The sequence below is a fragment of the Leptodactylus fuscus genome, chromosome 7 (genome assembly GCF_031893055.1).
Source record: "Leptodactylus fuscus isolate aLepFus1 chromosome 7, aLepFus1.hap2, whole genome shotgun sequence".
In the NCBI taxonomy this organism is placed as follows: domain Eukaryota; kingdom Metazoa; phylum Chordata; class Amphibia; order Anura; family Leptodactylidae; genus Leptodactylus; species Leptodactylus fuscus.
The window spans coordinates 128469782-128484182 of record NC_134271.1 but is presented as its reverse complement, the minus strand read 5'-3'; the positions used below and the strand labels follow the sequence as shown (position 1 = coordinate 128484182).

At 48.6% G+C, this 14401-nt stretch overlaps 2 protein-coding genes across 2 annotated transcripts in view; both read left to right on the top strand.

Moving 5' to 3' along the window:
• Positions 1 to 14401, top strand: part of MTA1 (metastasis associated 1) — a 229858-nt gene that overhangs the window by 198802 nt on the left and 16655 nt on the right. The gene's annotated exons all lie outside the window — the stretch shown is intronic.
• Positions 190 to 14275, top strand: NDUFAF1 (NADH:ubiquinone oxidoreductase complex assembly factor 1). The gene is made up of 5 exons (XM_075283029.1): positions 190 to 521; positions 2314 to 2889; positions 4482 to 4667; positions 5179 to 5253; positions 14105 to 14275. Exons 2-5 carry the CDS (start codon positions 2386 to 2388, stop codon positions 14240 to 14242), a joined length of 903 nt encoding a protein of 300 aa, XP_075139130.1. The 5' UTR covers positions 190 to 521; positions 2314 to 2385; the 3' UTR covers positions 14243 to 14275.

Genomic DNA, 14401 nt, shown 5'->3' with positions numbered 1-14401 from the left:
GCATGTGGGAGGGGCGTTGCGTCACGTGGGCTTTGCAGCCAGTGTATGCAGAAAGCGCGCGGCACGTGTTGTGGCCCTTTAAGGGAATGTAATGACGGAGGGTTGTCTCATCACAGTATAGACCTCTATGGCAGACATGACATACCCGTCACTACACACTGCAGCGGCTGGGTTTGCGTAACTGCCATATAAATGAATATGAAGGTTACGAAAACGGCGTAGACAGATACGCCATCTCCGTTAGTCAGCATGTACGGATATAACGTAGCTCCCTTTACTACGCCATTGACGTAGCTTCTATTTACTACCATAGGGATTACGGAAACAGCCTAAACAAAGCCTGATGGGCTGATGCCATAACTCCGCCCATTTCTGGTTGTGGCTCGGCGGGAATAGGCTGCCACCTGCTGGATGATTTGTAGAATTACAGGTGTAGGTTTGCTAATTCTACCACCTCTGGTCGCACATGGATGACGTCATGCCGAGGCTCGTGTCATCTGTTCCGCTGAGGTTCTAGGACGGTAAGGGCATGCCAGAACTTTGTGTAACCGAGCACCTGACGTCGTATAGTGACTATATGGGGGCTGAATAGTCACAATGGGGGTGGGGGGGATATGGTAATTCTTTACTTTGCCCTTGATCCGACCCCAGAGTAAGTGTCTTATCATAGGGACCAGCACCCATCATGGCACCATCTAGTAGTCCATACAATTTACTGGAAAAAACGTAGAATTGGCAATAAAATTTGCATTTGTGGCATTTTCTTATGGCTTTAGTTATGGGGTTCCTTGTGCAGCTCACAATGTCATGTTCCCTATATTCTGTAGGGTCGGTATGATCGTAACAATACCAAATACATACCATGTTTATTACATTCTAAGATCTTTACCAAAAATCCCCAAAACTTTGAGAAATAGAGCACATTGTTGTCGCCGTTTTCTGTTTATGGAGCTGTGTAAGGCCCAGTTCACACCTGTATTCGGGGAGTCCCCCTGAATGGAAACGTATTAAAAAGCCTAAGGAAATCTGCAGACCCCATAGACTATCATGGGGTCCGTGTGGTTTCCCTGTGAAACTTAAGGAGAGAAAAGTTCTGCTTGCAGGAGTTTTTTTTTTTTTTTTCTCTGTTTGTTTCATGCTGAAACCACACGGACCCCATTATGGTTTCCTTAGGTAACCACTTTTTAATCCATATAGGTTTCCATTTGGACTCCATGAACAGAAAGCCGAACGCAGATGTCAAATTGGCCTAAGGGCCCGTGCACACGATGTAACGCGAAGCTCATTCTGACACGTAAACTCGTGTCAGAGTCAGCGCTTAAAAACAGAATCCCGTTGACTTCAATGGGTTCCGTCTTACACGCGTTACACGTTGAAATCAATGGGAGGCTTTTTAACCCGTTGAGTTCAATGAGTAGTGCGCCTAAGACAGAACCCATTGAAGTCAATGGGATTCCGTTTTGAAGCACTGACTCTGACACGAGTTTACGTGTCAGAATGAGCGCCGCGGTACATCGTGTGCACGGGCCCTAAGGCATCTTTTTTGTGGTTTTTATTGGTACAATTTGGGGATTCTCTGACGTTTTGGTTGCTTTTCATTCAGTCTTTTAGAAGGTGATAATGCAGCTTAAGAACAGCAGTTCACCCATTCAGATCTTTTTTCCCTCCCAATACGGCGTTCACCTTATGAAATAAATATTTCTATATATCTATCGTTTGGGTGCAGGGGTGCCTAGTGTGTTTGTTTTCGTTTCTTTTTCTATATGGACTAGGAAGAAAGGGTGATTCCATCTTATTTTTTTGTATAGTTCAATTTTTATTTTTAGACAACCCCAGGGCAGCAGTCGCCAACCTTTTTTGTACCAAGGACCACTTACATGTAGGTCAATTTTCCCGTGAGGGGGGTTTTGGGGGCTGGGCAGGCTTTTCAGCTATGGGGCAGGGTAGGGGTGATTGGCTCCAAAAGAAAAACACAATAAATTGCTGATTACGTTTATACAGTTCCCTATACTTTATTAATGAAGATTTACTTAGTGGTTATGTGGAACTAGGATAGTGAGCGTTTTGACCTTTTCACTTCTTACCAGGCACAGCGCCATATGTTATACAGTGGCCGTAATTGGTATTGCAGCTCAGTCCCATTCATTTGAATGGGACTCAGATGGAGCTTGGCCAAGTGACCGATGGACGGGGTGTTACTGCCTAAGAAGCGGATATGGCACTCAATATTATAGTCGTAGATGACCCCTTTTATAACCTGTAGAGATCTGTCCCTATAATTTTCATACTATTCATTTCCTACTCTTTGTGCAGGAAAATGTATCTGGATTCAGAGAAGGTATAAGAGCCAAGTGACGGTTATACCGAGCGGCACTTTATGACACCATGGCTGCAACCCTTAAAATGAACCGAGGACTCAGTCTATGCAAGAACCAATGGACTAATAGACACTGTCTTGCCTTGTATCCTGCCTTTCACCAGCCGCTGTTATACAGCAGTAGTTACAGGAGACCCGGCCTCCCTCCAGATAATACACCTTTTTGGAAAAAGACCGATTTTAGCATAAAAAATGGAGTTACAAGCCTCAAGAAAAACTTGGGTCTTCTGATGAAAGAAGCAGCGGATCACCTGAGAGGGCCAAATGGGAAACCACTGAGGGTGGACCTGCTGGAGCAGACAAGTGTGGTGTGGGAGTTCAGAGACCCAGAGGATCTGCAGAATTGGGTGGTGTCATCCGATGTGGAGATAGGTGGTAAAAGCCAGGCCCACCTGACCATGGGCAACAACAACCAGACTGCTCTGTTTCATGGGGTGCTCAATAACGATGTGCCCCGCGATGGCGAAACGAAATTCAGCGGATATTGTACCTTGAGATCCAAGGCTCCAAAGGTTTGTCCAGGTCATTATTATTAGTAATGGGTCTTTCTATATGGATGTTCAATGTAGAGCTTGGGGGCTGATAAAAGTGCAGTTTTTCTACACATCGATGATATACGTCCAGGGTATTGCCTGTTGTATACCTCTGAGGTGTCTGTAGGCTCCCATGTATTGGCGGATACCAAAAAACTAGTTTATTAGTGTTTGCAAACTTTATTATTCTATACCCCAGAGTATAATAAGTGGAGGTGCAGAAACATCATAAACTCTTAGGAGATGTTCACATGGTAGAATTTGTCCAAGCTCAAAATATTCTACTTAAGGAATCTGAAGCAGAATTTTTTCACTTGACCAAATTCCACACTTTCCATTCACTTCAATGGGAGTTATGAGGTGGAATCCACCGTAAGATTAACCATAACAACCATTATTTTGCTACCTGAAAAAAATCAGCACCTGCCTCCCATTGAAATTTGTCTGTTGAGCTAATTTTGAGGCGGAATCCACCTCAAATTCAATGCCGTGTGAACGTACCCTTATGCTCACCTCCCCTGGGTTCCCTCATGTTCCTCGTCAGTGCTCTTCTGGCCTTCAGGGTGATGTCTCAGAGACCACTGATACCTGTGACTTGCATTAAAGGGATTCTATCATTAAAATGACATTTTTTTTCTCGATAACACATAGGAATAGCTTTAAGAAAGACTATTCTTCTCCTACCTTTAGAGGTCTTCTCTGCACCGCCATTTGGTAGAAATGAGTTCTCTCGCAGCATTGGGGGCGGTCCTCAGCGCTCCTACAGTACTGGGGGCGCCCCCAATACTGCGAGAGAACTCTCCAGTGCTGCCTCCATCTTCTTCTGGAACGCCCTCTCTCTGCGTCTTCTTTCGGCGCTGCCTTCAAACTTCTAGGCATACGCAGTCGGCTCTGCCATCGGGCCTTGGGCAGAGCCGACTGCGCATGCCTGTGGACGCTTACTCCAGCTTACTGTGTAAGCAGCCACAAGAAAATGGCCACTTGCACAGTAAAATTACCGGGGGCATGCGCAGTTAGCTCTGCCTGAGGCCTGATGGCATAGCTGACTGCACTTGCGTAGAAGTTTGACCCCCAGCGCTGAAAGAGGGTGTTCCAGACGAAGATAGAGGCGTCGCTGGAAATGTCTCTTGCAGCATTGGGGACGCCCCCAGTGCTGTTTGAGTGCTGAGGACCGCCCCCAGTGCTGTGAGAGAACTCATTTACATACCGAAGAAAACTGGGATTTCTACCGAACACGGCGCAGAGAAGACATCTAAAGGTAGGAGAAGAATAGCCTTTCTTAAGGCTATTCCTACGTGTGATCGAGAAAAAATATCATTTTAACGATTGAATCCCTTTGTTTATTGCAGGCATGGATGGCTTTACAACAAATTGATTCAGATCTCTAAACATCTGATAGATAAGGGCCTCTGGGTGTCCCTGACAGATTCACTTTAAAGTGACTGGCCAGGTACAGACATGTCCTTATGAAGGGACACTGGAAAAATATACCTGGTCATACATATCATAAGGATTATGTGTCTTGTGTCCTCTTCCCATCGCTTCATAGAAAACATGTTTGTTTATTGCAGGGAGCGTTCAATAGGAAAAAGTGTTTTGATTGGTCCAAATTTAATACGCTGCACTTGAGGATCCGTGGAGATGGCCGACCCTGGATGGTGAACATTCAGTCTGAAACCTATTTCTCTGTACAGTGGGATGATTTATACAACTATTTCCTATACACTCGTGGTGGTCCCTACTGGCAGGATGTGAAGGTAACCATTGCAGTATATAGTATGATCAATCTGCTCAGCTCCTCCTGCACGTGAGGCCAAATCAAATCTTTTTGGTAAGGGCGGGTTCACACCTGCGGCCGATCTCAGTTTTGCAGGTTTCCGTTTCCTGCCCGAGAAACTGGACAAGAGACGGAAAACGGCAGACAGTTTACAAACCAATTACTTTCAAATGAATGGGTTTGTAAAGTGTCCGCCCGTGAGCGTCTTCTACCTCTCCGCGGAAAAACCTTTTTTTTTAACCGGACACAAAGTGGGACATGCAGAACTTTGTTTCTGGTTAAAAAAAAAAAAGTTTCACCGCGGAGAGCAGAAGAAGCTCATGGGCGGACATTGAATTCCGGGTTTCTGCCGACAGAAAACGGAAACTTGCAAAAAGGAGATGGGGCGCTGGTGTAAACCCACCCTAAAACCTTCCTGGTTGGGGGTGCCCAGATTCTGGGAACTATTGGAACGTCAAATCTGCTTTAACCCCCTTTTTAATTTTTTTCAGATTCCTTTGTCTAAGTTCTTCCTGACCAGCAGAGGAAGAATTCAAGATGGCCAGTACCCATTGTGGCCAGATAAGGTGGGTAAAGTACTTTTCTCTTTCCAGGCCAAGTGCCCAGCTATGGGTAATCTGATTTCACAGATCTCTCAAAGACTTATTGAGGGATCCATGAATTCCAGCTGAGAAGTAGCAACTTCAATTCTTTTTTTGTCCCCCTACGCCCAACAGCAGCACAACTGGGGTATTCCTGCCCCTATGAGCTGTTAGGACAGGTGGAATTTTTAATTACCTAACAGCTTTTGACCTCTATAAGAGGCCGGAAGACCTGCTCCTCCCTTGTGTTTTTTTCTGTCCTGTGGGACAGGACAGGTGGTCAGGGGGGGAGCAGATGTTCTGACCTCCTATAGGGGTCCACTACTCTCCCCCACCAGTACCTGACAGCAGAAGATCTCTTTTCTGGACATCCTCTTTTTTCAGCAGAGGTCCCCTTCTCCCGGCGGGGACCCTGCCGGCTCGTACACGCTCCTGTCCGGCTGGCGCGCCGGGTCGGGGCTTTCCCCTAGGAACGCTAGACCTAGGAACCTTTCTCAGGTTCCTCCGGTCCGCCGTCTAATAGGGTCCACCGCACATGCGCAGTGCGCGGGTCTCGCGGCGGACGGGAAGAGAACAACCCCTAGACACGAGCATTGCACGGTAGTTCGGGAGGGGGGTCCCCCGGTCCTGGGGACCATACCTGGGTCAGATCCCCCTCCCCCTGTCTTCTCCCCTCCCCTTTTTTTCATGAGATTCTGGCTCCGTTGTAGCCCCTACCCCTTGGGCGGGGCTCCGGGCAAAACCCTGCCCCCTGGCCTATTTAAGTCCCCTTAGAGCTTCAGTTAGTGCTTGTCGCTCCGGTTGCAAGCACATCAGTTGGTGAAGCTCCCTGGTCAATTTCTGTGCTGGAGAACTGTCTTCATTGACTAAGGTTTGGTGGACATGGCCGGGGGGGGGGGGGGGGGAGGGAGGTTGGAGAGTTGCATCTCTGAGTGCAGTAAGTAGTTAGTGTATCCTTTTTCTTCCTCCTCAGAATGTCTTCTTCTTCCTCCACTGTTCCGCCTAGAAGGAAGGCTACTTCCAAAAGGAAGCATCTGGCGTGCGCTTCTTGTAGAGTGCCGCTGCCTGATGACTCCCAATATCGCTTCTGTCAGGGGTGCAGGGCCCCCTCTGTTGAAACAACTCCCATGCGAGAGATGGTGTCCTGGGTGAAGGGGTACGTCCAGGACTCCATGAAAAGAATGGAAGCCGTCTCCCTGGCCAAGAGGCCACGGCTGGATTGCGAATTGTCCCTGCCGCCTCTGGAAAAGCTGCGCCTCAGGGATGTGGAGTCGTCTTCTAGTACGGAGGAGGAGAAGGAGATTTTTCCCCTGGACAAAATGTCCAGAGTATTCAAGACCCTAAGAATCAGAGACCGGGAAGGCGGGGAAGGCTCTAGCCGTAGGTCTCGTATCTTCAGGCCCTCTTCGGAGATGCTCCGCCTGATGGAGGGCGAATGGAGGCACCCAGAGAGATCCTTTGCGCCATCCACACACTTCAAGGCACTTTTTCCCGTCTCTGAGAGTCAACTAAAGGCGTGGGGTCCCCCGCCAAAGGTGGACGTCGCCGTGGCCAAGTTATCAAGGCGCTCCATCCTTCCATCAGAGGACGGCTCGGGCCTCAGGGACCCCATGGATCGCCGAGTCGAAGGATCTTTGAGGCGTGTATATTCGTCCGCCTCTGCCCAGGCCTCTTTGGGCATGGTCGCGAATGAGGTAGCAACTGGCTTACGCGCAGAACTGTCATCCCTGGCCAAGGACATCGATTCCGGCGTGGATCGTGATGATCTCCTCGCGGCAGTGTCCGACATCACGCTGTTGGTGGATCACCTGACAGAAGCTACCCATTTTCAGACCCGTCTGGCGGCTAGATCCATGGCACTGGCTACTGTGGCTCGCCGACCCCTATGGCTGAAGCCCTGGAAGGCTGACCTTACTTCCAAAAATAGCCTCTGTGGTCTCCCCTTTGAGCCCGGATGGCTGTTCGGAAGGGAGCTCGACCATATCATGGAAGGCTGGGCCGACTCTAAGAGCAAGAACCTGCCACAGCCCCTTGAAGGTCGGAGTACCTCCTTTCGAGGAAGAGGCACTCGAAGAGGCACCAGAGGCCAGAATATTCGGGACCCCTGGGTCATCCAGATGATCCAGGAAGGTTATAAAATTAATTTTGTTTCCCAGCCGCCAGAGAAGAGACTTCAGAGAGACTTCATCTGGAGAGATTGATTCAGGAGTACGTGGACAAGGCCGTGCTAGAGATGGTTCCTCGCGCAGAACAAGGCACAGGCGTCTACTCTCCAGTCTTCTTGGTCCCCAAGCCATCAGGCGAGTGGCGTATGATCATCGATCTCAGGTATCTGAATCACTTCATCCGCAGGCTGCGGTTTTGCATGGAAACCATAAGGTCAGTACTACCTTTCATGCACCCTGGAGATCACTTCGTCACTCTGGACCTGAAGGACGCCTACCTCCACATACCCATCTTTCTGGCACACCGAAAGTTCCTAAGGATTGCCGTAGACATACAGGGGAAAGAGGCGCACTTCCAGTTCGCAGCCCTCCCGTTCGGCATATCCTCCGCCCCCCACACCTTCACAAAGGTCATAGCTCCGGTCGCTGCCGCCCTGCGCCTTCAATGCATATTCATAGTCCCGTACCTGGACGACTGGCTTCTGAAGGCTCATTCAAAGGAGGTTCTTACCACGCAGGTGCAGACCGTCGTAGCTCTACTAGACAAGCTGGGGTGGCTGGTAAACTGGCAGAAGTCAGTGATGGTGCCATCAACACGAGTTCAGTTCCTGGGACTTATTCTAGACTCTCTCAACATGACGGTCTCTCTACCCTCTCCTCGCAAAAGGAAAATTGCTCGGGCGGCACATCATTTGTCTTCCACACGGAAGGTCACCATCAGGACGGCGATGAAGGTCATCGGATTGATGTCCGCTGCCCTAGATGCAGTTCCTTGGGCCCTATGGCATATGCGCCCTCTACAGAACGAGATCTTGAGAGTCTGGAATCACAGTCCTTCAGGTTTACAGAAGCCAATCCAGTTAACCATCAGCACCCGGCAAACCTTGCCCTGGTGGACCCATCTGCGAGATGGGAAGTCCTCGGTCCAGCCCACCTGGACCCTGTTGACTACAGATGCCTCCCTCACAGGCTGGGGAGCTCATCTGGGGGAGACCCCGGTTCAAGGTACATGGAATCAGCGGGAGAGGACGCACTCATCCAACTGGCGCGAGCTTACCGCAGTTCATCGAGCCCTTCTGTCATTTGCACCACTTCTACGAGGGAAAGCGGTCAAAGTAAGATCAGACAATCTGACGACAGTCCACTACATCAACAAGCAGGGAGGAACCAGGTCCCCCTCGCTCATGCAAGTCACCAACCTGATCTTCTCCTGGGCAGAACGAAACCTCTCCCAGCTGGCCGCGGTACATATCCAGGGCCGCCTGAACATCCTAGCGGATCAACTCAGCAGAGGACGGCCAACCGCAGTCGAATGGTCCCTGAACCAGGACATCTTCCACTACCTGACCAGGAGGTGGGGTCTCCCCGAGGTGGATCTGATGGCCACCCAACACAATGCCAAAGTAGAAAAGTTTTGCTCCCTGTACCGGGAAGACAACCCTTTGGCTGTGGATGCCCTGTCAATACCATGGAGGTTCGAACTGGCATACGTGTTCCCTCCCATCCCGATGATACCGAAGGTATTGGCGAAACTCAGGCAGGACCAGACTTCGGCAATAGTGATCATGCCGTTCTGGCCAAAAAGGGCATGGTTCACCGACCTTATCCTTATGAGTCGGGGGAACTACTGGAGGCTTCCACCAATCAGGAACCTGGTGTCACTGAACAGTCGGCCTTGCCTGGGCCTAGACAAATTCAACCTCACTGCCTGGAGGCTAACCGCGCCATACGTGCAGACAGAGGATTGTCCCAGGGAGTGCTAAGTACCTTAGCCCATTCAAGAGCAGAGGCAACCAATCAGAGCTACCAAAGGATCGCCCGGATATTCCGAGATTGGTGTACAGGCAGCCACCGCGATCCAGACAGAGATGCAGTCCTAGAGTTCTTACAGAACGGCTTGGAGAGAGGACTAGCACCTGCCACCCTCAAGGTTCAAGTGTCAGCTCTATCTGCTCTCCTGGAGACACGGTTATCACAAGATCCTCTTGTCAAACAGTTCCTTAGGGGGGCTGCCAGGCTCCGCCCCCAGGTACGGCCCCCTGTCCCCAGGTGGGACCTGGCTGCGGTTCTACAAGGGCTATGTGTGCCCCCCTTCGAACCATTATCTGAAGTGGACTGGAAGTACCTGTCATTTAAAGTGATCTTTCTGTTGGCAATAACCTCCGCCAAGAGGGTTGGCGAATTGCAGGCTCTAGCAGCCTCCGAACCTTTCATAACTTTCTTTCCTGACAGAGTACAGCTAAGGTTCGTCCCAGGATTCTTGCCGAAGGTACCCACACTTCAGAACACCAATCAAGTGATCACCCTACCGGGGTTCTTTCCCTCCCCTGCCACTGAGCAGGAGGAGAAGCTACACACCCTGGATCTGGTAAGAGCACTACGTATCTACCTGGATCGTACAGCACCGTTCCGAAGATCAGAGAATCTTCTGGTTAATGTGTTTGGCCACAATAGAGGCGCTAAAGCATCAAAGGTAACCCTGTCTAGATGGATCAGAGAAGCTATCAGCTGTTCCCTACGGGCTCAGAATCTTCCTGTTCCAGATTTCCTACGAGCCCATGCCACCCGAGCAGTGGCGACATCATGGGCAGAGACACGGTTAATCTCTCTAGAGCAGATATGTGCTGCAGCCTCTTGGAGCTCACAGCTGACTTTTGCCAAACACTACAGATTGGACTGGCGTACGGCTGATGCTACAGCATTTGGGCACTCCATCTTGGCATCAGCCTGCCAGGAGGTCCCGCCCTAGGGGAGATAATACTTGCTAAATCCCCAGTTGTGCTGCTGTTGGGCGTAGGGGGAAAGAAAGATTATGAATGATAATCTGTTTTCCCTTAGCCCAAACAGCAGCACAAGGCTCCCTCCCTAAGAGGTGCTATTGTACAGATTTTGTGTATGTGTGTGTAGCTCTTGGCATAGATTGCTCTGTATATCATACTTGTTACTAACACAAGGGAGGAGCAGGTCTTCCGGCCTCTTATAGAGGTCAAAAGCTGTTAGGTAATTAAAAATTCCACCTGTCCTAACAGCTCATAGGGGCAGGAATACCCCAGTTGTGCTGCTGTTTGGGCTAAGGGAAAACAGATTATCATTCATAATCTTTCTTTCAGATCATTCACACAAAGTGTTAAAGGGATCCTATCATTGGATACCCTTTTTTTTTCTCCCTAATACGTAGGAATAGCCTTAAGAAAGGCTATTCTTCTCCTACCTTTAGAAGTCTTCTCCGCACCGCCGTTTGGTAGAAATCCGGGTTTTCTTCGGTATGCAAATGAGCTCTCTTGCTGCACTGGGGGCGGGCCCCAGCGCTCCAACAGCACTGGGGGCATTCCCAATGCTGCGAGAAAACTCTCCAGTGACGCCTCTGTCTTATTCTGGAATGGCCTCTCCTTGCATCTTCTTCCATTCAGGGTTTCAATCTTCTAGGCCTTGGGCAGAGCCGACTGCGCATGCCCAGGCCACAAAAAAATGGCTGCTTACACCAGCTTACTGTGTAAGCGGCCATTTTCTGTGTCCCTACCCCTTAGTATATATTCACATGTAAGAATTTGCTGCTGATTTTCAGGAATATTACCTTTCATTGTTTTCAATGAAAATTACCTATAGTTGGGGTGGGGAGGACAACATGCACACTCAGGAAGGGTGGGGCTCACAGTCACATAGGTTGGTTAAAATCACAACATGTTTTGGGAATACTATCCTTTTTACAAGTCCACAGAAGTCGTACTGACAAAGATAAATAAGTACTTCTATGAGCTTGAAAAAGGGAAAGTATTCCTGAAATGCATTGTGCTTTTAGCCAATAAAGAATCTTTTTAACCAACCTGTGTTACTGTGAGCCCCACCCTTCCTGAGTGCATGTGCCATCCTTCCCTGCCCACCCCAGTTATTTGCTAATTCCTGACACCTCCCTTGTGACAGGGGACAGGTCCGCTCCCACCTTTAATTTGGGTAACAATACAGAGCGATAGTTGTTGTGACTGCCTCACAACAATAGGAGGCGAGAGGCCATTTTTGGGTTTATAAACATCTCTTCCTTGTGAAATTTTACCACACAACGTGCCGCTCTGTGTCTTTGTTTTCAATGAGAGACAGAGGAATGAGAGTGAGGGGACGTTCACACTTGTGCCCAGTGTTTGCCCTGTGCCATTCCGCCAGGTTTCTGTCCTCAGCCCAAGAAACGGAGAGAGGATGGCTTCCTGGCGGTCACCTTTAACCCCTTCCCGCCGATGGCATTTTTTGATTTTCATTTTTGACTCCCCTCCTTCTAAACCCCATAACTTTTTTATTTCTCCGCTCCCAGAGTCATATGAGGTCTTAATTTTTGCGGGACAAATTTTTCTTCATGATGCTACCATTAATTATTCTATATAATGTACTGGGAAGCAGGAAAAAAATTCAGAATGGGGTGGATTTGAAGAAAAAATGCATTTCTGCGACTTTCTTACGGGCTTTGGTTTTACGGCGTTCACTGTGCAGCCAAAATGACATGTCCCTTATATTCTGTGTTTCAGTACAGTTCCAGGGATACCAAATTTATATGGTTTTATTTACATTTTGACCCCTAAAAAAAATTCCAAAACTGTGTTAAAAAAATTTTTTTTCTAAAAGTCGCCATATTCCGATGGCCGTAACTTTTTTATACGTAAGTGTACGGGGATGCATAGGGCGTCTTTTTTTGCGGGGCCGGGTGTACTTTTTAGTTCTACCATTTTCGGGGAAATGTTATTGCTTTGATCACTTTTTATTAAAATTTTTATCAGAATCAAAACAGTGAAAAAACGGCGGTTTGGCACTTTCGACTATTTTTCCCGCTACGGCGTTTACCGAACAGGAAAAATATTTTTATAGATTTGTAGAGCGGGCGATTTCGGACGCGGGGATACCTAACATGTATGTGTTTCACAGTTTTTAACTACTTTTATATGTGTTCTAGGGAAAGGGGGGTGATTTGAACTTTTAATTCTTTTTATATATTTTTTTTTTTATTATTTTTTTTGCATTTATTAGACCCCCCTAGGGGTGTTGAACCCCAGGGGGTCTGATCACTAATGCAATGCATTACAATGCTAATGCATTGCAAAAAAGCATCCTTTCTTTTGCAGGCTGCATAGACCAGCCTGCAAAAGAGAGGCTTTGCAGACAAGCCTGGGAGCCTGTACAAGGCTCCTGGCTGTCATGGCAACGGGACGTCAGCCCTGGAGCATGCTCCAGGAGCCGGCGATCCCGGCCAAAATGGCGGCGCCCATGCGCCGCTGGGAAAATGGCGCCTCCGGCGCCTTTGACCGCGGCGCCGGAGGGGTTAATGCCTCCGATCGGTCCCCGGACCGATCGGAGGCATTGGAGCCGGTTGTCTACTGCTTAAAGCAGTAGACACCCGGCGGCTATGGCGGCCGCCCGGCTCCCGGGCGGTCGCCATAGTTACAGACCCGACATGCGCCGTACTATTACGGCGCATGTCGGGAAGGGGTTAAAACCCATTCATTTAAATGGGTTTTTAAAGGTAACCACCAGTGTCGGATATGCAGGACTTTGTGTCCGGCCGAAAAAAAACGGATTCTGCATGGAGAGGCTGCAGGCGGACATCTTTAAAAACCCGCTCAAAAAGCTGAACGCCGGGAAAGTCGTCCCCTCTCCAGTTTCTCGGGGCTGAGGACGGTGTGAAGACCCCCTCCGATGGCAATTTCAAATTCCTCTTTTCTGCTGTGAACTTACCCTTATACTGCAATGTGTTACTCCTCTAAGACACTTATGAATGAAATGACCGCTGGGTGTTACCATATCCATTGCATACTGTTTAAGGAGACCCCCTTCCATAGTGGTGGCATTGATTGAATAGCGAGTGTGGGTAGTGGCACATTCCAACTGGATTTCCAGGAGGAATAATCGGAAAAAATTTCAGATGTTTGTTATATTACGGGGGCAGAAGTACTTACAAAACCAGGCATTCCTGGAGAGCTCCTCTTTAAAGTCTAGCAGTAGATACATTCGATTTCACCCTGTCTCTAAGGATCCATAGCCATTGTGTGAGCATACATGTGTGTAGGATTTTGATGCTCTCATTTAAGGGTAGGTTCACATGGGCTCCCATTGAAATTAATGGGAACCGGTCAGTTTTTTTTCGCGTTCCCGGGAGCCGTTTGTTTTGGCTCCCGGAAAAAGAAGCGACATGCTCATTCTTTAGGCAGAGTCGCCTCACAACATCCGCCTGAAGACACTCCCTCCTGACTAAGCCCATTCATTTGGGCCTAATCCGGAGACGAGTACGTGACTGGATGCCAGTGCAGTGCATCCAGTTGCAGCTATTCGTATTTTGGACCGGAACCTGAAGCGGCCTCCGCCTTACGTTCCGGTCCAAAAAAACCAGTGTGAACTTACCCTAAAGGTCAATAATAGATTGGTGGTAGGTGGTTCCTGAAACACTCCTTTTGGAGGAAATGGCAGATTTTTGTGTCAGTATCCACCATGCAAATATTCCAACCCCCCGTTCCAGTCCATGGGAGGTCCGGACAGAATCTGCCTGCTCATTGCTGCTAGTGAATAATAAAGAAGCCATTGAAATTAACGGGAGATGGAAAGTGGGATCTGTCACTGCATGAAGCCGCATTAACACACACAGCACGTAGAAGTCACTGAAAAGAAAGTAAGCCTCGCATTCTCTTCTTTTCCAGATCACCACCCTCGGTTTTACACTTGCCGACCGAGCAGACGGACCCTTTCAACTTGAAATAGACTTCATTGGATTGTGTAAAGATCAGGCTCATACAGAAGAGTTTGCCTATGAGCTATACCAGACCCAACCATTATGAAATAGTCATTACAATAGTAACGTCCTCCGCACCAGAATAAATTCTTATTATAAAGAAAAAGCCTTAGTGTGAAGTTATTTCTGTCTTCTCATGTAAGGGATAAGACTAGATCAATCCTAATGTCATTGAAAAGACTGCAGACAATTTCAGAAAAAAAAA

Coding starts and splice junctions, on each gene's coding strand:
- NDUFAF1 (XM_075283029.1), top strand. CDS start 2,386: ATGGCTGCAACCCTTAAAATGAACCGAGGACTCAGTCTATGCAAGAAC. Junction 2,890..4,481: donor TGAGATCCAAGGCTCCAAAG/GTTTGTCCAGGT, acceptor TGTTTATTGCAG/GGAGCGTTCAATAGGAAAAA. Junction 4,668..5,178: donor CCTACTGGCAGGATGTGAAG/GTAACCATTGCA, acceptor AATTTTTTTCAG/ATTCCTTTGTCTAAGTTCTT.